This window comes from Nicotiana tomentosiformis, chromosome 9 (assembly GCF_000390325.3).
Source record: "Nicotiana tomentosiformis chromosome 9, ASM39032v3, whole genome shotgun sequence".
In the NCBI taxonomy this organism is placed as follows: domain Eukaryota; kingdom Viridiplantae; phylum Streptophyta; class Magnoliopsida; order Solanales; family Solanaceae; genus Nicotiana; species Nicotiana tomentosiformis.
This window is the reverse complement of record NC_090820.1, coordinates 98,687,888-98,710,372: the sequence shown is the minus strand read 5'-3', so window position 1 is coordinate 98,710,372 and position 22,485 is coordinate 98,687,888. Positions and strand designations below refer to the sequence as shown.

At 36.1% G+C, this 22,485-nt stretch overlaps 1 protein-coding gene across 1 annotated transcript; it reads right to left on the bottom strand.

The window, feature by feature from the left end:
* Positions 1–21,942: 21,942 nt before the first annotated feature.
* On the bottom strand, positions 21,943–22,485 carry LOC138899258 (uncharacterized). Its single transcript, XM_070185402.1, has 2 exons — positions 22,372–22,485; positions 21,943–22,260 (listed from the first exon to the last, which is right to left on the bottom strand). Exons 1-2 carry the CDS (start codon positions 22,483–22,485, stop codon positions 21,943–21,945), a joined length of 432 nt encoding a protein of 143 aa, XP_070041503.1.

Sequence of the window (22,485 nt, the reverse complement as noted above, 5' to 3'; positions counted from 1 at the left end):
CTCAAGTCTCCTCTGGTAGCTAAAATCCGAGCAAGTCTATGGTGCGTTGCTGGGACCAACTCCGAAATCTGCACAAGAAGTGCAGAATGTAGTATCAGTACAACCGACCCCATGTACTGGTAAGTGCTAAGCTTAACCTCGATGAAGTAGTGACGAGGCTAAGACGGGTCACTTACATCAACCTGTACGCAATATTAGTAACAACAACAATAGTAGAAATAAATCAGGTAATTCATTTATAATAATTGAAGCCGACTCAGCAGTCATAACCAATTGTCATTTCCATCAATTCTGTTGCAGCGTGCAAATCCGATCCCCCAATATTGACTTTTAATAAATCTGTTGCGGCGTGCAACCCGATCCTCCAATATGGACTTTTTAATAAGTCTGTTGCGGTGTGCAACCCGATCCTCCAATACGAACTTTTTAATAAGTCTGTTGCGCCGTGCAACCCGATCCCCCAATATTGACTTTTAATAAGTCTGTTGCAGCGTGCAACCCGATCCTCCAATATGGACTTTTCAATAAGTCTGTTGCGTCGTACAACCCGATCCTCCAATATGGACTTTTTAATAAGTCTGTTGCGGAGTGCAACCCGATCTTGCAATATGGACTTTTTAATAACTCTGTTGCGGCGTACAACCCGATCCTCCAATATGGACTTTTTAATAAGTCTATTGCGGCGTGCAATCCGATCCTCCAATATATCTATTTCAATCAATTTTTATAGAAGTAATTTCCCAAATAAATGCAACAATTGATATAAAATTATAAAACAACAAGCATACAATAATTATGATTTAATCATGAAAGAAACAATGACAAACAACAAATTATTATGGAAATTAGGGAGAAAATAAGCAGTTTGATATTTAATATGCTAAATGTCAAATAACAATTAAAACACATAATTCAAATAGCATGTAACAATAAATGAAGGAATTCAAGGATTAATATTTAACAAAGAATAGGAGAGAAATAATTATTATAATAATTAATTTATGATTTACAATAATTTATGATTTTTCAAGTAATTATGCAAATAATTAATTTGACGACGTATAGACACTCGTCACCTCGCCTATACGTCGTTCACATGCATTTCACATAACAAATAATTTAAGGGTTCTATTCCCTCAAGTCAAGGTTAACCACGACACTTACCTCGCTTTGCAAATTCCAATCAATTATTCAACCACAGCTTTTTCTTTTAAATTTGACTCCGAAAGCTTCAAATCTATTCACAAACAATTCGATATATTCAATACTAATCATAGGAATTAATTCCATATGAATTTATAAATTTTCCGAATAAAAATCCGAAATTCATTAAAATATTCAGCAGTGGGACCCACGTCTCAAATCCCAGAAAAACATACGAAATCCGAACACCCATTCCGAGATGAGTCCAACCATACAAAAATTATCCAATTCCGATGTCAAATGGACCTTCAAATCTTAAATTTTTGTTTTTGGAAGATTTTATAAAAATCTGATTTTTCTTCCATAAATCATGGATTCATGATATAAATGAGTATGAAATCATGAAATAAAATTAATATAGGATAAGGAACACTTACCCCAATGTTTTCCCATAAAAATCGCCCAAAAATCGCCTTATCCGAGCTCAAAAATGGAAAAGAGTTGAAAATGGGTCGAAACCCCATTTCCAGAACTTGGGATTTTTACCCTTCGCGAACGCGGTCAGTGCCTCGCGTTCGCGAAGCAAAAATTTGTGTTGTCCTATTTTACACTTCGCGAATGCGAGGGCTACTTCGCGAACGCGAAGCTTGCCTAGCTTGGCCTTCGCGAATGCGAGATGCCCTTCGCGAACGCGAAGGCAATTAACCTAGCCAACCTCTTTCCCTACGCGAATGCGAGGCTTCGATCGCGAACGCGAAGCTTTGAACCTCAAGCCTTCGCGAACGCGGTCACTCTGTCGCGAACGCGAAGCACAAAATGTGCCAGCCCCAATTTGTTCTTCACGTTCGCGAGAGTACCTTCGCGAACACGAAGAAGAACACACCAGAAGCCTGAAGTCTGCAGAAAACCAGATTTTCTAAGTCTGAAATCATCCCGTAGCCCATCCGAAACTCACCCATACCCTCGGGGCTCCTAACCAAACATGCACACAAGTATTAAAACATCATACTAACTTGCTCGCGCGATCAAATCACCAAACTAATACCTAGAACTACGAATCAGACACCAAATCAAAGGAGGTTTTCAAGAAAACTTTAAAACTTATATTTTTACAACCGGACGCCCGAATTACGTCAAATCAACTCCGATTCTCACCAAATTCGGCAAACGAGTCATAAATATTATAGTGGACCTATACCAGGCTCCAGAACCAAATTATAGACCCGAGGTCAATAAATCCAACATCAGTAATTTCTTAAAAATTATTAAGCTTTCAAGCTTTTAATTTTTCATCAAAATTCCATATCTCGGGCTAGGGACCTCGGAATTTGATTCCGGGCATACGCCCAAGTCCCAAATCACGATATAGACCTACTAGAATTATCAAAACACTGATCCAGGTCCGTTTGATCAAAATGTTTACCAAAGCCAACTTAGTTGAGTTTTTAAAGCTCTATTTCATATTTTAATCCATTTTTTACATAAAAACTCTCCAAAAAATTGTATGGACTATGCACGCAAGCCGAGGAATGATAAATGGTACTTTTCGAGGTCTTAGAACACATAATTAATTATTAAATTTAAAGATGACATTTTGGGTCATCACATGAAAACATAATAATTAAGTTTAAGAGTAAATCCCACAAACATTAGAAATAAACACACTCTCAAAATCCGGTGTCACTGAATACATAAGCATCTATACATTACAAGTCTGGGAAACCCGGTCAATAATAATCCGAGACCAAATACAATAAACAAAAGGATATGGAAGGAGAGACAAGGTCTGCGAAACATAGTAGCTACCTCTGAATCTCTAAAAAATTAACTGTGTGAAAGAATCAACACCCACTGTGTCTGGGATCACCTGGATCTGCACATGAAGTGCACGGTATAGTATGAGTACAACCAACTCATAAAGTAACAATAATAAATAAGGAACTGAAAGTAGTGACGAGCTTCTCAGCTAAGTCCAAATACAATACTTTCCAATATAAAAGGGTAGGCATGCTTTTAAGTTCAACATTTAAAATTTCACAGAAATTTCATATCAAATTTGACTCACATAGAAAATAATGTTTTTCCGAGATTTCCAAAATAGTGATATATGACAGCTGAAATGCAGTGAATAATGCAATAAATGCATCCTCTCAGTGTAACAGTCACCCAGTTCTCCCATTCACTCCAACCTCACAGTCACTCTTTCCTCACAGTCGCTCATTCCTCACAATCACTCATCACTCGGCACTCTCACTCGGCACTCGCACTCAGTAGGTACCTGCACTCACTGGGGGTGTGTACAGACTTCGGAGGGGCTCTTTCAGCCCCAGTGCTATATCAAGCCAATCATGGCATAAATCAATAAAAACACGTTGCGACGTGCAGCCCGATCCATAAATATCCTCACAATTAGGCCATCGGCCTCACTCAGTCATCAACCTCTCCAATCTCCCGGGCTCTCAGAAATCATGATAATCAGCCCAAAATTGATAATATGATGTTTTAATAAATAGCAACAAAGACTGAGATATGATATGAAATGAATAAATATGACTGAGTTTGAAATTATAATTTGAACATATAATTCAATCACAGAAATGACCCCAGTGGGTACCAATAATAACAGCATAAGTCTAAGCATGATTTTTAATACGAGTCTCATCTCAATTTTCCCTAACACGTAGAGAATGTACGCATATCAATGAATAATTCAACGACACAGTTCCATGGAATTCGACCAAGTCATAATTCCTACGGTGCACGCCCACACGCCCGTCACCTAGCATATACGTCACCTCAAAACCAATCACATAACACATAATCCGGGGTTTCATACCCTCAGGACTAAATTTAAAATTGTTACTTACCTCAAGTCGTGTAATCCTTTATTCTGCAATGTCTTTTCCTCGTGAATTGGCCTCCAAACTCCTTGAATCTAGCCACAAATAATTTGATTCAGTCAATAAAATTTATTGAAATTAATTCCATAAGAAAATACTAATTTTCCAACAAAATCCAAAATTTAGCTCAAAAATCACCCGTGGGGCTCACGTATCGGAACCCGACAAAAGTTATAAAATCCGAAAGCTCATTCAATTACGAGTCTAACCATACCAATTTTACCAAAATCCGACCTCAACTAGACCCTCAAATCTTCAAATTAAATCGAAAGGGTTTTCCAAAAGTTTCAACTTAATTCACCAATTAAATGATGGATTCAAAGGCATAATCATGAAAATTAATCAAAGCTGGATAGGAATCACTTACCCCAAACACCCACGCAAGAATCTCTCCACAAATCGCCTTTTACCGAACTCCCAATTCAATTTTGTGTTACGAACTCAAAACCCCCATTTTGGAACTTTTAATTTTGCCCAGAAATGCCTTTATCGCGTTCGCGACCATAGCTTCACGTTCGCGAAGCACAAAAATGTGCTGCCAAGATTCCTTCTTCGCGTTCACGATCTTCTCATCGCGTTAGCAATGCCTTCCGACCTCTTCCCTTAGCGTTCGCGAGATACGAGCCGTGTTCACGAAGGCTTAATGCCAGACATGCCCCCTAGCTCCCTTTCCTCTTCGTGTTCGCGTCCGCCCACTCGCGTTCGCATAGGCTTTCCCCAACTCCCTTCTTCGCGTTCGCGTCTCCTTTATCGCGTTCGTGCTGGGCAAATCCCAGCAGCCCAAAATCCTTCTTCGCGAACGCGTGAGACCCTTCGCGTTCGCGAAGAACAACTCCAGACACCAGTTCCAACACTTGCAAAACAAGGAAAAATGATCCGAAACCATACGGACCTCCAAATAATTTCAAGCTTCCCAAAAATTTGACTTTCGCCATTTCAAGCCTAATTCCACTACGGACCTCCAAATAATTTTTCGGACACACTCCTATGTCCAAAATTACCATACGGAGCTATTGGAATCATCGTAATTCAAATCTGAGGTCATTTACACATAAGTCAATATCCGGTAAACTTTTCTAACTTATGTTTTCAATTATGAGACTAAGAGTCTCATTTCACTCTGAAATCCTTCCGGACCCAGACCAAATAACCCGTTAAGTCATAAAATAAATGTAAAGCTTAAATTGAGCAGTAAATGAAGAAACGAGGTTATAATACTCAAAACGACGGGCCGGGCCGTTACAGAGCTCTAGCATATCGTTCGGCTGTTTAAGGCCTTGAGCAGCTTCACTTCAGGTATTATGACTTGTACGTGTGATCGGAATTGGATTTCGGGAAGTTCGGAGTTGATTTGAAAATAAAATTCTAATTTTAGAAGCTCTGAGTTGGAAGAATTGACTAAAGAATGATTTTTGAGTAATTGAACTCGAAATCGGGATTTGAAGGTCCCAATAGGTTCGTTCGTATGATGATTTTGGACTTGAGGGTATGTTCGGGTCAAGTATCGGGTGGCCTGGGAGTATTTCGGCGCTTATTACTGAAGGTTGGCATATTGAAGGTTTAAGAATTCCCGAAGTTTAGGTTGAAGTGGATTTTTATGTTAATGATGTTCGTTTAGGATTTTGAGCCTGAGAATAGTTCCATATGGTGATTTTGGTCTTAGGAGCATATCTGGACGTTGATTTGGAAGTCTGTAGGTCGTTTCGGCGTCAATTGGCAAAAGTTGAAAATTTGGATGATTTTTGGGAAAGTTTGACCGGGAGTGGACTTTTTTATATCAGGGTCGGATTCCGATTCCGGAAGTGAGAGTAGGTCTGTTACGTCAATTACAACATGTGTGCAAAATTTGAGCTCAATCAGACTTGATTTGATAGATTTTGGCGTTAAATGTAGAAGCTTGAAGTTCTAAAGTTCACTAAGCTTGAATTGGAGTGTGATTCATGGTTTTAGTGCTGTTTGATGTGATTTGAGGCCTCGAGCAGGTTCGTGTTATGTTTTGGGACTTGTTGATGTGATTGGACGGGGTTCCGGGGGGCTCGGGTGTAATTCAGAGTGGTTTCAGACCTATTCTGGCTGTTTCGGCTATTGCTATTGCTGGTTCTCGTTTTGTCCTTCGCGAACGCGAAGGGACTCTCGCGTTCGTAAAGAAGGGTTTTTGGGTGGTTGATTTTTGTTCATCACGAACGTGACACAGGGGTCGCAAACGGGGAGAATGGCTTGAGGAACCTACGCGAACGCGAAGGGGAGATCGTGAACGCGTAGAAGGAAAGGGGGAGCTGGGCCTGGAGCAGGTTGGCCTTCGCGAACGTGGCTCATGGATCGCAAATGCGAAGGGGCAGAGGTGTGAGGCTTCGTGAATGCGGCATAACGCGAACGCGAATAAGAATTTTGAGGCAGTGGCATTTGGCCTTCGCGAACGCGAGGCATTTCACGCGAACGCGAAGAAGGGTCGTCTGGGCAATGTATAGGTTTGCCAAAACGGGTTTTGGCTCATTTTATCTCAAATCTTCCCTGGGAGTTGAGCTAGGGGCGATTTGGGAGGATTTTCTTCATCACCCATCACAAGGTAAGTAATTTTCACCTATTACAAGTTAAATACATGATTTTTATATGGATTCAAGCATGAAAATTGGTAGAAATTGTGAGATTTTGAAAGAAAGCTAGAAATTGGTATCTTTGGATTTCTACCACAAAATTGGACATGAAATTTGGAATAAATCATATATTTGAGTTCGTGGTGTTATGGGTAAAGTTTATCTTCGAAAATTTTCGGAATCCGGGTACGTGGGCCTGAGGGTTGATTTTATATACTTTTCGAGCGGAGTTGGGAATTAATATAAATTGATCAATTATGGGTATTAGGGTATATTTTGACTGGTTTGCACATTGTTTGAATAATTTTGGATCGACGGGCTTTGGTTTGAGGTGTTAGAGAGGCTTTGGAGCCAGTTATGGAACTTCAGAGCAAGGTAAGTCTCCTGTCTAACTTTGTGAGGGGAATACTACCCCCTAGGTGATATTTATTATTATGTGCAACTAGTTGTGGGTGCTACGTATGCACGAGGTGACGAAAGTCCGTACGTAGCTATAGCATATTTATGTCCAGGTAGACCTAGGATTTTATCCTGTAATATTTGAATTACTTGAACTCGTGTTGCTGACATTAATTAATCGAAGTTATATATAAAAGAGATTTAGAAATAATTATATGTATACTAGGCCAAGCCTTAACACTTTTAGTTGTGGGCAAGTTATTTGAGAAACAATAAAGATTATATCCATTTTGTACCCACGTATGGTGTTGTAAACATGTGTCTCGTAATTCGGTGAACTTCTTTCCTTTTCTTGTAGAGCGGGCCGAATGACTCGGCATTATATAGGTGCATCTATGGTTCGTGCCGCTCGACCCTCGGTAGTATACACATTATTCTGGATCGGGCCGAACGACCTCGGCATAATCGTGCATTATAATCATTTCCTCCCTGCAAATTCCGTTTTATACTGTTAAAGTAATGGAGATTTTGATCTCGAGTGTAATAAATGAGTAAATAAATTGATGAATTGACATTGGATTGCCTGACAGCGGCGTTAGGTGCCATCATGACCTATAGTGAATTTTGGGTCGTGACATTGTATACCATATTTTATATATGGATAGTAATCTCGAGATTACTAATTTCTGGATAAAATAGCAAAATGACACATTTGTTCTTTTTCAAAGCTCTTGTGATGCTAAAATATGTGGGGTTATACTCCACTATGACACGATAGCTAAACAAGAGACCACCTTGGTTGGCTATTTCTAAGAATGACTCACTTAGTTACTTCTTAGGAGGAATGTGATGACCCAAAATGTTATCTTTAAATTTAATAAATAATTTTGTATTCTAAGACCGAGCATGATTTTGGGGGTGCTTGGGATCAGTTCTTACCACTTGCATAGTTTGCTTACAACAACAGTTGTCAGTCAAGCATTCAGATGGCTCCGTATGAGGCCTTGTATGGTAGGTGGTGCCAGTCCCCAGTGGGTTGGTTCGAGCCAGGCGAGGCTAGGCTATTGGGTACAGACTTGGTTCAGGATGCCTTGGAAAAGTTTAAGTTGATTCAGGATTGACTTCGAATAGCCCAATCTAGACAGAAGAGTTATGCGAATCGGAAGGTTCGTGATGTTGCATTCATGGTTGGTGAGCGGGTATTGCTCCGGGTTTTGCCTATGAAGGGTGTGATGAGGTTCGGGAAGAAGGGCAATTTGAGCCCTAGGTATATTGGGCCTTTTGAGATTCTTGAGAGAGTTGGAGAGGTGGCTTACAAACTTCCACTACCACCTAGTCTCTTTGCCGGTCATCCGGTATTCCATGTTTCCATGCTTCGAAAATATCACGGCGATCCATCTCATGTGTTAGACTTCAGTTCGGTTCAGTTGGACAAGGATCTATCTTATGTTGAGGAACCAATGACTATTTTGGATAGGCATGTTCGAAAGCTGAGGTCAAAGAACATTGCTTCCGTGAAGGTTCAATGGACGGGTCATCCGGTAGAGGAGGCGACTTGGGAGACCGAGCATGATATGTGCAGCTATTATCCACACTTATTCACCAGCTTAGGTACTTTTTCTAACTCCGTTCGAGGACGAATGTTTGTTTTAGAGGTGGAGAATGTGATGACCCAAAATGTCATCTTTAAATTTAATAATTAATTTTGTATTCTAAGACCTTGAAAAGTACTACTTTATCATTCATCGACTTGTGTGCGCAGTCCGTAAAATTTTCCGGAAAGTTTTCAGGTGAAAAATGAATTAAAATGTGACTTAGAGCTTTAAAACTCAACTGAGTTGACTTTGGTCAATATTTTGAGCAAACAGACTCGGATCATTATTTTGGTAGGTCCGTATCGTGATTTGGGACTTAGGCGTATGCCCGAAATCAAATTACGAGGTCCCTAGCCCGAGATATGGAATTTTGATGAAAAATTAAAAGTTTAAGTTTAAATAGTGATCGGATGTCAAATTATGAGCAAACGACCCCGAAATAGAATTTTGATGATTCCAACAGCTCCATATGGTGATTTTGGACTTAGGAGCATGATCGGAATTTTATTTGGAAGTCCGTAGTGGAATTAGGCTTGAAATGCCAAAAGTTAAATTTTTGGGAAGTTTGATCGGGGAGTTGACTTTTTGATATCGAGGTCGGAATCCGATTCTGGAAATTGGAATAGGTCTGTTATGTCATTTATGACTTGTGTGCAAAATTTGAAGTCATTCCGAATTGATTTGATGTGTTTCGGCATAAGATATAGAATTTGAAAGTTCAAAGTTCATAGATTTTGATTTGAGGTGCGATTCGTCGTTTTGATATTGTTTGATGTGGTTTGAAGCCTCGACTAAGTTCGTATTATATTTTTGAACATGTTGGTATAATTGTTTAAGGTCCCGAGGGTCTCGGGTGGATTTCGGAAGGTAAACGGAATAGATTTCGGACAAAGAGGCTGCTGCGTGCATGGAGCCAAATTTAGAAGCTTATATCGCGCAATCTATAAGGAATCAGAAACGTTTCAAAACATAACAATTGTAGCCCTTTGATTCTAGTTTCCCGAAAGTTAAACCATTCATCATTTGGACATTTGTACAGAAAGTTATGATGGATTGAATGAAGGCTGGTAGAGCAGTTTTGCCAAAAATTTTGCCAGAAATTTCTGATGTGTGGAGCCGACTTTGGAAGCATATATCTCGAAATGCATAAGGAATCGAAAAATTTTCAAAACATGAAAGTTGTAGTCGTTTGATTCTAGTTTCCAGAGAGTTACACCATTCATCATTTAGATATTTGTCCATAAAGTTATGGTCGATTGAAGGAAGGCTGGTAGTGCAGTTTCTGGTGGACTTTTAGTGACGAAAAATGGACTTTTAGTGACGGAAAATGGACTTTTAGTGACGGATTGGAAGAAACTTAAGGACCAAAAATGGTCATTTCATTCATTTCGTTTTGGATTTTTAGAGCACGGTTCTTGAGCGATTTTTGGGCGATTTTTATGGGAAACATTGGGGTAAGTATTCCTTATCCTCTATTGATTATATTTCATGATTCCATACTCATTTACATCATGAATCCGTGAATTTATGGAAGAAAAAATCAAGATATTTGCAAAAGCTTCCAAAAATAAAAATTTAAGATTTGGAGGTCGAGTTGTTATCGGATTTTGGTAAAATTAGTATGGGTGGACTCGTAATTGAACGGGTTATCGTATTTTATAAGTTTTGCCGGATTCCGAGATGTGGGCCCCACGGGCAAATTTTGAACTAATTTTGAATTTTATTGAAAATGTAATATTTTCTTATGAAATTGATTCCTATAATTTATGTTGACTGTATCGAATTAATTATGACTAGATACGAATCGATTGGAGTCAAAAAATCGAGAAAAAAGCATAATACTTAGTTAAATTGGAGCAAGTCAAGGTAAGTGACTTGTCTAACCTTGTGTGGGGGAAATTCCCCCTAGGATTGATAATTGTAATGTGTGAAAAGTCGTGTACACGAGGTGACGAGTGTGTACACGTGCTAAATGTGAATGCTTATATTTTAAATTGTGTAGATCACTGTTGCGCATTAATTAAATTATTTTATTTTGTTATATTCTTCATTATTGATTTAATGTTTATATTTTAAATTTGTTTGACCTTTTCCGGCTAATTATTTTTTTTTGTTTAGTTGGAACTTGATTTCTTTTATTCTGTGCATTATTTGAAGGTTGATTTTCTTTAAATTAAATATTATTAATATGAAGTATTTGACATTTTTAAACTTGATATTGAAGCAACATATTAAAGATTTTGAAATATTATTTTCCTGAATTATTTACTCCTGAATATTTTTGTAAGATTTTCGTACTCATTGTGATGGAGCAGTGAGCTCTTTATTGTGGAAAATTATTATTGTTGAATTATTTTGACATGAGCCGTGAGCTCTTTATTGTGGAAAAATATTATTGTTGAATTATTTTGACATGAGCCGTGAGCTCTTTATTGTAGAAAAATATTATTGATGATTTATTTTGGCATGAGCTGTGAGCTCTTTATTATGAAAAAATACTGTTGTTGAATTATTTTGGCAAGTTAAATTATTTGAGCACTTGAGGTGCAAATTGTGATATATTGTGATATTGATACGCATGCGGTGATATAAGGTCTGGGTATTGAAACACATACGGTGAGATAAGGGTGGCTTGATACGCGTGGCTAGTAGGGGTGACTACTAGAAGTCATGCGGTGTGATAAGGGTGGCTAAAACGTGGGATGCTATTTCGAAAAAATATGTTTTCCTTAAATAAATTGTGAAGGCTCCCGCGGTGATATAAGAAAATGAGATATATTGAAATTATTTATAACTTGGGATTACGAGGCGGTACCTCGGTAGTGCCCTTGTTGATATTGATTTATGGCCATAGTTGCTTTCGATTAATTATTGTGATTTTCATAAAGTTGAAGAAAATTCTGTTTTGATTCCACGAGATATTATTTGCAATTATTTGGTGTCATAAAATGTGACATACTATTTGATTCATTTCCAATGTCATTTTATTTTACTACATTGATAAACATTTTACCATGCCATTATTATATTCCAGTAGGGCCTCACCTGACCTCGTCACTACTCTACCGAGGTTAGGCTTGGCACTTATTGGGTACCGATGTGGTGTACTCATACTACACTTCTGCACATCTTTTTGTGCAGATCCAGGTACATTTTACCAGCCTAGACGTCAGTGAGTTACCTGCGCACGGAGACTTCGAGGTATATCTGCCAGCGTCCGCAGACTCCGGAGTCCCCTTCTATCATTTTATGTTGCTTCCTTATATTTTATTTAGACCTTGACATATAGAGACATTGAGAATAAATTCTTAGAAGCTTGTGACTTATTTCTACCGGGTTTTGGGAGTTAAAATTGTTTGAATTGTAGTTTATTTATTTTAGATATTTATTATTATTCCGCATTGATAGGCTTACCTAGTCTTAGAGACTAGGTGCCATCACGACATCCTACAGAGGGAATTTGTGGTCGTGACAAGGAAACACACTTACTTAGAAGAAGCAAACTAAAGCACAAATCCTTATATAAAAGGTTTATATAAGTCTCTCTCTCTTCGTAAAGGTAGCGATTTGTATACACTCTGCTCTTCCCAGATCCCACTTATGAAATATTCACTAGGTTTTTTTTTTGTTGTTGTATAACTTAATACAATATAATTAAAATTAAGGGGATTAAAGGCCTTTATATAGGCATACAAAGTCGAAGGAGTACGTGTCAATAATTAACGTGGAATTAACACCTACTAAAAGATAAGGATTACAACTCAAAAATAAAGAATAACAAGTTACTGAATCATCAAGTGATAAGGTGATGCATAAACGAATGACAAGCTATTGCATTAGCAAGTAGTCAAGAAGATATCGAAAAAAAGAGCACGTGAAATGGTTCAGCAAAATAGGATAACAACCAACTTTGCACCAAAAAAGAAAAAGCGAAAGTTAGTAAACTTAATTTCAATTATCTAGATGAGAAGAAAGACAACTCTAGATATGATTCCTTTTACTTAGATCATTGAAAATACTATCTGGACATAGATCAAAATATTTCGTGGATCAAACTTCATTTGATTGTTAACAATTTTATTGCATGTGCTTGGGTAGAAGTTTTCTATAAATACATCACTATGCTATTAACTATTTAGTATTTTTATTTGAGTTTTTTTCTTTTTAAGATATGAAATAAAACATCTCGGTTGAAGCATAATGATTATACAACTGTAATGCATTGTATATCTCATAATAGATGCTATTGTTTTACTATTTCCCACAAGTCGATGACTATTAATAGCTATTAACATCGAAGAAGAATTCGACCCAACACTTTATTTCAGTTCTAGTTGATCTACTTTGTCTTCCTTTAGTGAGATTAGATGATGCCCTACTTCATTGTTTTTATTTAAATTTCTCAACGAATAAAAGACGGCTGGTAGACATTCGTCTAAAAAATAAAATATATTTGTCTTTTTAATTTCTTTCTCTCTTATATATATTTCTATATCTATGTCTATCTATCTATATCTATATCTACATATATATATATATATATATATATATATATATATATATATATATATATATATATATATATATATATTAAAGGAATAAAGTTACCATATATAATTGGCGTTGTGGTTAAGCCAAGTGGCAAGCTAATAAATGCCAATAGTATATGGTAACTTTATTCTATATTTGATTATGTTAGTCAAATACATATATATATCTAAAAGAAGCTGAATATGAATTAAAAGATATTTTGAATTTATAGATAAAGTTTTTAAATTTGAATTAAAATAAAAAAGAAATTTATCTTTTATTATCATGTTATCATACTTAATTCGGTTAATGATCATATGCAATCATGTTAGGAACTTTTGTTATCTTATCTAATTATTTAAATACTACTTCGACTCTGGCAAAAAAGAAAAAAAAACTACTCCATATAACTATAAAACTCTTTCACATTTAAAACCCTATACTTATAGTTCTTTAAAACACTATAGCTAGATTTGAATAAAGAGAATTTCTTTTAAAATAAATGCAATATATAGGGTACACGTCTATATTTATCCAGATAACAAAAAGGAGTTTAAAAATCGAATAAAAGTTTACTTACATATATAATGAAGTAAACCTACATGCTGGAGAAGGAAACATCACAAAAATTAGTCAATATTAAAAATAAATAAAAAAATCTTTTTGAAGAATGTTACTTTGAAGAGTCAATTTGTATAAATGGACATCAAACAAATAACGCAACTTTGGCTATACAATTGCTATCATTAATTTTAATTTAGCACCTTCTAGGAATTTAAGGGTATAAGCAGAAACCTCTTCATTTACCTGTAGTCAATCCAATATTATAAGGGTATAATATTTTTTTCGTTGAAGAATATTTGTTTTGAATCATTAAATTATGTGAAAGATAATTTTTTTCAACGAGAGGGATATTGGTTTCTAATTGATAGTTTCTATAGTGATTTTCAAGTGTAACAAAAAATATATTTTATTTAAAAAAATTGGTATGACATAAACTATTTTTTTTAAAAATGTAAACAAATTATTTGAAATGGGATTATATTTTAAAATATAATTTAATTTTAAGAATAAAAATATAAGATATTTTTGAATTTTAGTAGAGAGTTTTTAAAATTATTATAATAAAAGTCATATCATGGATAAAATCAAGAAACTGAAATCTTATGGAATATTTACATAAATATCTGACAAGATTTATTGTTTACTTCCTATAGCTAATATACATAGATGATATACCGACAACACACGATTATACACATATTATATATGGATTATATATAAATTATACATCCTTCAATTTTTTAATTTAAGTGGTTAGGTGAGCACCTATTTAGGTTTATTAGATAAAACCAAAAGAAAAATATGAAAGAATTTCAACCAAAGACTAAAATTATAAATAAAGTTCTTATGTAGATAATTTCTATTAAAACTCATTCTTTTATAGCGAAATAAATTAATTTTTTGTAACAAAATAAATAAAGACATAAAAAATAAGATAAAAGAAAACAAATATAGAAAACAATGTATGAAAAAATCTAAAAACCAGAAATAAGAGATGACAACGATTTTTTTCTTCTGTTTCATCTTTGTTGAGTATATAAAATTTGGAAGCTGATCTCATCGATTTCAAATATTGTTTTCAACTCAAATACATAGATTATAAGATAAGGATATCTTAGATTATTTTTTTAATTTACATTGTGTGTCGTTTTTAAAAAACCACTATTACTAACAACCTGATATGATATTTGAATTTGAATTTAAATGCAATTTGAGTAGTTTGCATTGAGGTTAAGCCAAGTATAGTATCGAGAAAAAACTACTTGGCAATTTTAACATAATATATGCAATATTATATAATAATAATCAACTAATTTAACATTTAATGATTCAAAGAAAAAAAATCTGTATACATAGGATATTCAAAATTCAAAATATGTGGCTAGAGATATCGATAAACTCAAAATGGAGTCATACTGAAATAAAGTTTCACCAGCTAAAGAATTATTTAAATTTTTAGATAGCTGATTAAGGTGGATTTTAAATTAAGGATAATATCTTCACTTGCATCATTATAAAGATAATCATTATTGAAATATATATAAAATATTAGAAATTGAAATTTTAAATAGAAATATTTTTTGAAAGATAACAGCATAGCAAATAAGAGTTCAGGTTGTAGTAAAAGAGTCACGTCGTAACAAAAGAATCGTTCATATTGTGTCAACCTTTGTGCTATGCCATAAATACGATTTATTATTTCGCGTTATGGCTATTTTTAGGTTCCAATGACACCAATGAGAATGATGCAAAAATAAAATTATCACTACGAGATTTGAGAAAATGTTAGTCTTTTTTCATGTAATATTTCTTAATTAATATCTAACGATTATTTATAATTATCTAGAAGGTTTAAATTTTAAGGTTATTTACATATAATTCAAATAACTCAGATATTTAACATGGTTAATGTCAAATGTCAAATATCAAAATAGAGTCATACTCGAGAAAATAATTCACTGGCTAAAGAATTTTTTAAATTTTTAGATAGCCGACTAAAATGAATTTTGAATTAAGGATAATATTTTCACTTATATTATTATAAAAATAATTATTATTGAAAAATAAAGTTGTAGAAACTGAAATATTAATATAGAAATATTTTTTGAAAGATATCAACACACCAAATAAGAGTTCAAATAATAGTAAAAAAGTCCTTTATAGTCTCAACCTTTGATTGTTTTGCCATAAATATGAGTTATTATTTTGCTTCCTGACTATTTTTAAGATCCAATAACACGAGCGAGAATGGTACCAAAAAAGAAAAATAGAATTATAACTAGGAGATTTGAGAAATGGTTAATCTTTTTCATGTAGTGTTTCTTAATTAATATCCAATTATTATCTATATTTATCGAGAAGGTTTAAATTTTAAGATTATTTATATATAATCCAAATAACTCAAATATTTGACATGGTTAGTGTCCGCGCATTCGCGCGGGTGCTAATACTAGTTATTATAAAAATATGAATATAATATCGGTTTACGAAAATAACCTTATAATATTAAGTATAATAACCCACAATAAAAAGACATAACCCGAATTTTAGACATTTGTAATCCTATTAGTTTTAGGACATAATACTACAAGTTAGAAATTCTACATGATTACCTTTACGAATCCTATTAGTATAATTAATTTAGAGCATAGACATATAATACTACATGTTAGTATGTAAACCTAATACCTTTAGGAACACGTTAGGTTTTCTATTAGTATAATTACTTTCGGGATAGAGACATATTTTTAGTCATGTGATCCTATTACTTTTAGGATATACTTCTTAAAAGTTTCTAATACTAATTTAATTTGAGAATGTATTATATTGTCCAAATTTATTTAGAAAAAGGAGAGCCTATATTATTATAAAAGCACGAATACAATATTGATAGACCAAAATAGTCCTAAAATATTAAATAGAAGAACTCATAGGGAAAGAACATAACTAAAATAACATATTTTTTTGGACTACAAGACCTTCTATGTTAATTTTTTAATATTTCGTATTTTATAATTAATAAATTTTATCTATTAAATTCTTATTAAAAATATGTATGAAGGTTTATAAAATCAATTTCATAAGAATCCTCCATATTGACAGTACATTACCCTTCCATAATTGTCACGACCCAATTTCTCCTATATGCCGTGATGGCGCCCAACGTCGCCGCTAGGCAAGCCAACGGTGAACTGACCATGTGATTACTCTTATAATAAGTTTTCAAGTAATTAAATTCCATTTATTAGGAGATTAAGGAGTAGAAAATTTAACAAAATAAAACGAAGGCAACTGAGTGGGCAAATATAGTGACATAAATACTCCAAAATCATAAAGTCTACTTGTATGTGTACCAAGACCTGGTATCACAAGTATATGAGCAACTAGTAGAACATACAAAACTCTAACTATTGTCTGAATTAAAGTAGACAGAAAATAGATACAAAAGGGAGACTCTAGGTGCTGCAGAACGGCTCAGGAAGCAGCTCACCACTAAGCCTCTGGATAACGGGGGTGTGCGCCAATATGACCGCCAGATGAACTTGCCTCAGATCCCTCACGATTAGTGCAGAAGTGTAGCGTGAGTATATAAACAACATGTACCCAGTAAGTATCTAGTTTAACCTCGAAGAAGTAGTGATGAGGGGTCGACATTGACACTTACTATGGGCTAACAATAAAATACAAAAATTCTAAATAAGCATGAGTTATGTAAATAAAAAATATAACTCAATAACAATCAGTGACTAATAAGTCTTTCACTAACAATAAATTCCAAGTCAATTTCTGTCATTAAATAATTATAACCGCTCAAGCAATAAATTAATATCAAGTATAATTAGGCTCCGAGTATTTATCACCCATGATTAATGCGGAGGTCGTACGACCCGATCCAAAAATATACCGTGTGCACTGCCAAGGGTCGAACGACACGAACCATAGATGCATCTATTAACCCGCCGAGGCGAACGGCCCGCTCCCATGAGAGTAGAGGAGTTTATCTCGCACGCGAAAATACTTGCGACGCAGTGAACATGGATTTATCAGAGTTATTATAAAATTCTATAATTCTTTCCAAACATAAGAAATCCAAACTGGAGACTTTAAATCTTAAAATCCTTAATCTCAGCTCTATTTAAGACAATTAATATGCATAATCAACATAACAATGCAAACAAAGCATGATGTAAATTTAAGACTACCCGGACATCACATAGAACAGATATGCAGCCCGCAAAATGGACCGCGAAAGTGATGCCGAAAACTAGGATGGCCAGGACCGGTCTGTGACAGGTCTGCGGTCCGTAGACCACTTATACGGACTGATAAGTTGGTATTTTACCCACTTATCTCTTCTTGATACTTAGGCTTTTGTATAATTTTATTGAGAAACTAAGGCGTTTATTGAGGTTTATTAGCATATTTCAGGTATCAAGTGATTTAGAAGTGATGGTGAAGAAACCAAGTGAAAACGAGTCAAAAAGGAGCTAAAATGGACAAAGGAAATCTGCCCAGTGAACTACCCTTCGCGAACGTGAAGGGTTAGATGCGAACGCGAAGCATCAGGACAACAAGCCTTCGCAAATGCGAGATGCTGTACGCGAACGCGAAGAAGGAGGAAGCCAACCTTCGCGAAAGCGAAGAAGCAGGAGACAAACCTTCGCGAACGCGAAGGAGATTTCGCGAACTCGAAGAAGCAGAAATCAAACCTTCGCGAACACGAAGTATTGTTCGCGAACGCGAAGAAGAAACTAGGCTGAAAAAACGAGCAGTTCTGGAATTTCACGATTTTGACCCCAAACAATTTAATACACGACCTAGCTCATTTGTAATATATCTTTGGCAGATCTTTGGCTTATTTTTCAGTCCATAGACTAGAGAAGACAAGGTTTGGAGCTAGGGTTCTTGCACACACACTTGAGCTTGAAGATTTGATGCTTTTGGTTGAGAATTTCTTACTCATTTATGCTCATTTCTTCATTTCCTTGCTTTGTATTGAATATTTAAGTGTGTAGTATTTTTTTCAACACTTGAATCTTGTTTATGGGAATATTCATATTTAAAGTGTGGATTAAATACCTTGTTGTACTTATGTATTGAACGATTTTTACTGATTATGAAATGAGTTATTATTTCTTTAATTATTCTTGTTCTTGAATATCTCCAAATGGATTAGCTAACCCTAGGACTCGCCCATTCACTTCGGATTAATTTTGAAAAAAATAATTCGGGGTTGGGAAAGATTAATTAACAAGAACTTGAGGCGTTAACCCTCACTTTATAGATTCTACCTAGGATAGGAATGAACTACTTGTAGCCATATTCGGGTGTACTTAATCTCTTAATTATTTTAGGGATAATTCAATTAGAAAGTCTTATTAGTCTTCGAGAGAAACTAATATAGAATTATTGTCCGAGGCTAATAAATAATAAACTCATTCATATTTATAAAATTGTGAATATATATTGGATCGTTACTTGAGTGTAAATCCCGATGCACCCATGCTTGTAGCCATTGATCATTTTACTTGCTTTCTAGGTTAGTTTACATTTTTGCATTTAGCTATAATATTTTCTCAACAACTATTCTAAGTGTTTGACATTGCATAATAAGTGATAATTCTCTTACATTCCTAATCGCCTACATATTGTTCTCTGTGGGATTCGACCCCGACTCATAGTTGGATAAATTTTATTACATGCGATCGTGTCCATTTACTTTTTAGTGGTGGATTTGGACGTCAACACGGACGCAGAATGGACCGCAAAATCACCCAATGAAATTATTCATGCTAAATATGAGACGGAAGTGCGGACCGCGAAATGGATATGCGATCGCATAATGGACCGCAAAATGACCTTTCAAATTCAACAAGTTTTTCTGCTCGACTCCGCGATGATTATGCGGCCCGCGGAGTGGTTCTGCGGTCGCGAACTTGACTGCAGAACTGCCTTCTTCTGCCAAACAATTTCCACCAACTCTCCCATGCATTTTTCAACCCATATATTCCATACCTTCGAACACATTAGCCAACCTCGGCACCACAAATCGGAGGGTCCATTTTACTATTTTTATAACCCGACCCCATTTTGACTAATAACCTTTGGGGCTCATTTTATAGCATATATCTGATGTTTTGGAGATAAGTGAGAGTATATTAGAGAGAGAATGAGAAGGCCTAGCATTCTAATCATCCATTCTTGCCCCAATCTTTAATAATCATGAAAGCCTCTCACTATTCCATCATCTATCCGGGTAAGTTCTTGTCCTACATCATCCATGCAAGTTTATTCAGGGTCTAAGTATGTTGTGGGGTTGGAGATAGGCCATGCATGTGCCAATAGGAGATAGTATGTGGGGTTGTTAAACTATATCAGGTAGTTTCTTGTTGAAATTAGTTGAGGGAAGAAGGGATTACCATTGTAGAGCTTTGTAGTCAATTTTGCATTATAGGTGTTTGTAGCTCCCCACACAAGAAATTTACAACAAATACACCTATGGGGATGAGTTCCCTATTACAATGTTAGGAAAGAAACTTACCTCGTTTTCAAGCTCACTCCCGATCCACAAATATGCTTTAAATCCTCAACTCGGTGCCAAACAACAAGAAACTAGTCAAATGTTATATAAATTAATCAATATGTGTTCAGAAGTTAATAATTTAACTATTAGAGTAATTACCCAACCCAAATTGGGAGATTCCAAAAATTCACCTCGGGCCGATGTGCCTAGATTCCAAATATTTTCGAAGATAAATATAACCCATAACCTCACGAACTCAAATATATAATTCTCACCCAATTCCATAATCATTTTCGTGGTTAAATCCCATTTTTATCTAAACCCAATATTTTCACAAGTTTTCATCTAAACCCAATATTTTCACAAGTTTTCATGTTAAAATTTACCCATAATCTATGTATTTAACTTACATTGGATAGAAATTATTTACCTCCAATAGCTAGGTGAAAATCCTCTCTATAAGAGCTCCAAAATTGCCCAAGGAATGCAATAAATGACCCCAAAATGGTCTAAGTCTCGACTTAAATGAAACTTCTGCCTCCAGCGATTTTTGCTTCTGCGGACCTGGGGCCGCATCTGCGGCGCCGCACCTACGGAAAAGCCATCGCAGGTGCGATCCTAGCCCAGGCTAGCAGACTTTGCTTCTGCGGACGCGCTCCCTCTTCTGCGATCCTGCTTCTGCGGAGGGTGGAGCGCATTTGCGGCCTTCTCGCACCTGCGGACCTCTCATCGTAGAAGCGAGGCCGCTTCTGCACATGCTCCTCTGCTTATGCAGACCACTGGCAAATGCCCAAATCCGCTTCTACGTCCAAGAGCTCGCACCTACGGCCAAAAGCTCGCAGGTGCGGGCTCACCAGAATTGATGCAACAGCAGCCCCTTTTAAGCTCTAACTCGATCCGTGCAATGTTCGAGTAGCACCCGAGGCGTCGTCCAAACATACCAATAAGTTCTTAAACATGAGACGGACTCGCTTGAACCCTCGGAACACGGAAAACAACAACAAAACTAAGAATCGCATCCCAAACCAAATTGAATCAACTTATGAACTTCAAGTTCTTCCAAATTGCTCCGAGCACGCCGAATCATACTTAAACTACTCGAAATGATACCAAAATTTGCGTGCAAGTCTTAAATCACCACACAGAACTATTTTTGGGCTCAAAATCTCAAACGGACCTCGATAACACCAAAACTTACTTCAAACCAAATATAAAGATCTTCAAAACCTTCAATAAGCCAACTTTCAACTTTAGGCACCGAAACGCTCCCGAGTCACGCAAAACTATCTCAGAATTCACGCCCAAGTCCAAAATCATCATACAAACCTGTTGGGACAACCAAATCCCGGTTTCGAGGTCATTTACTAGAAATGTTGATCCAAGTCAAACTTAGCCCTTTAAAGCCAATACTAAGGAACTAAGTGTTCCGATTTCAACTCGAACCCTTCTAAATCCCGAACTAACCATCCTCGCAAGTCATAAAACAGTAAAAGTACATACAGGGAGTCTTATTTAGGGGAACATGGATCTAGAAAGCAAAACGACCGGTCGGGTCGTTACATTCTCCACCTCTTAAATAATCGTTCGTCCTTGAACGAGTCTAGAATCATACCTAGAGTGCCAAATAAGTGTGGATATCTGCCCCGCATGTCTTCCTCGGCCTCCCAAGTCGCCTCCTTGACTGGTTGGCCCCTTCACTGAACTTTTACCGCATAAATCTTCTTGGACCTCAATTGGCGAACATACCTTTCGACAATGGCAACTGGCTCCTCCTCATAACCCAGGATCTGATATAGCTGAACTCTGCTGAAGTCTAACATATGCGACCTGTTGGTATGATACCTCCGAAGCATAGACACATGAAAAACCGGATGAACTCCAGATAGACTGGGAGGCAAAGCAAGCTCATAAGCAACCTCCCCAGCTTGTCTAAACACCTCAAATGGACCTATGAAACTTGGGCTCAGCTTGACCTTCTTCCCGAACCTCAGAATTCCCTTCATTGGAGAAACCTTCAAGAGAACTTTCTCACCCACCATGAATGATAAATCACGTGCCTTCTGGTTCTCGTAACTCTTTTGTCTGGACTGTGTTGTGCGAAGTCGCTCCTTAATCAACTTTACCTTTTCCAAGGCATTCTTCACTAAATCAGTACCATATAAATTAGCCTTGCCGGGCTCAAACCATCTGATGGGCGAACAACATCGCCGACCATATAAAGCCTCAAATAGAGCCAT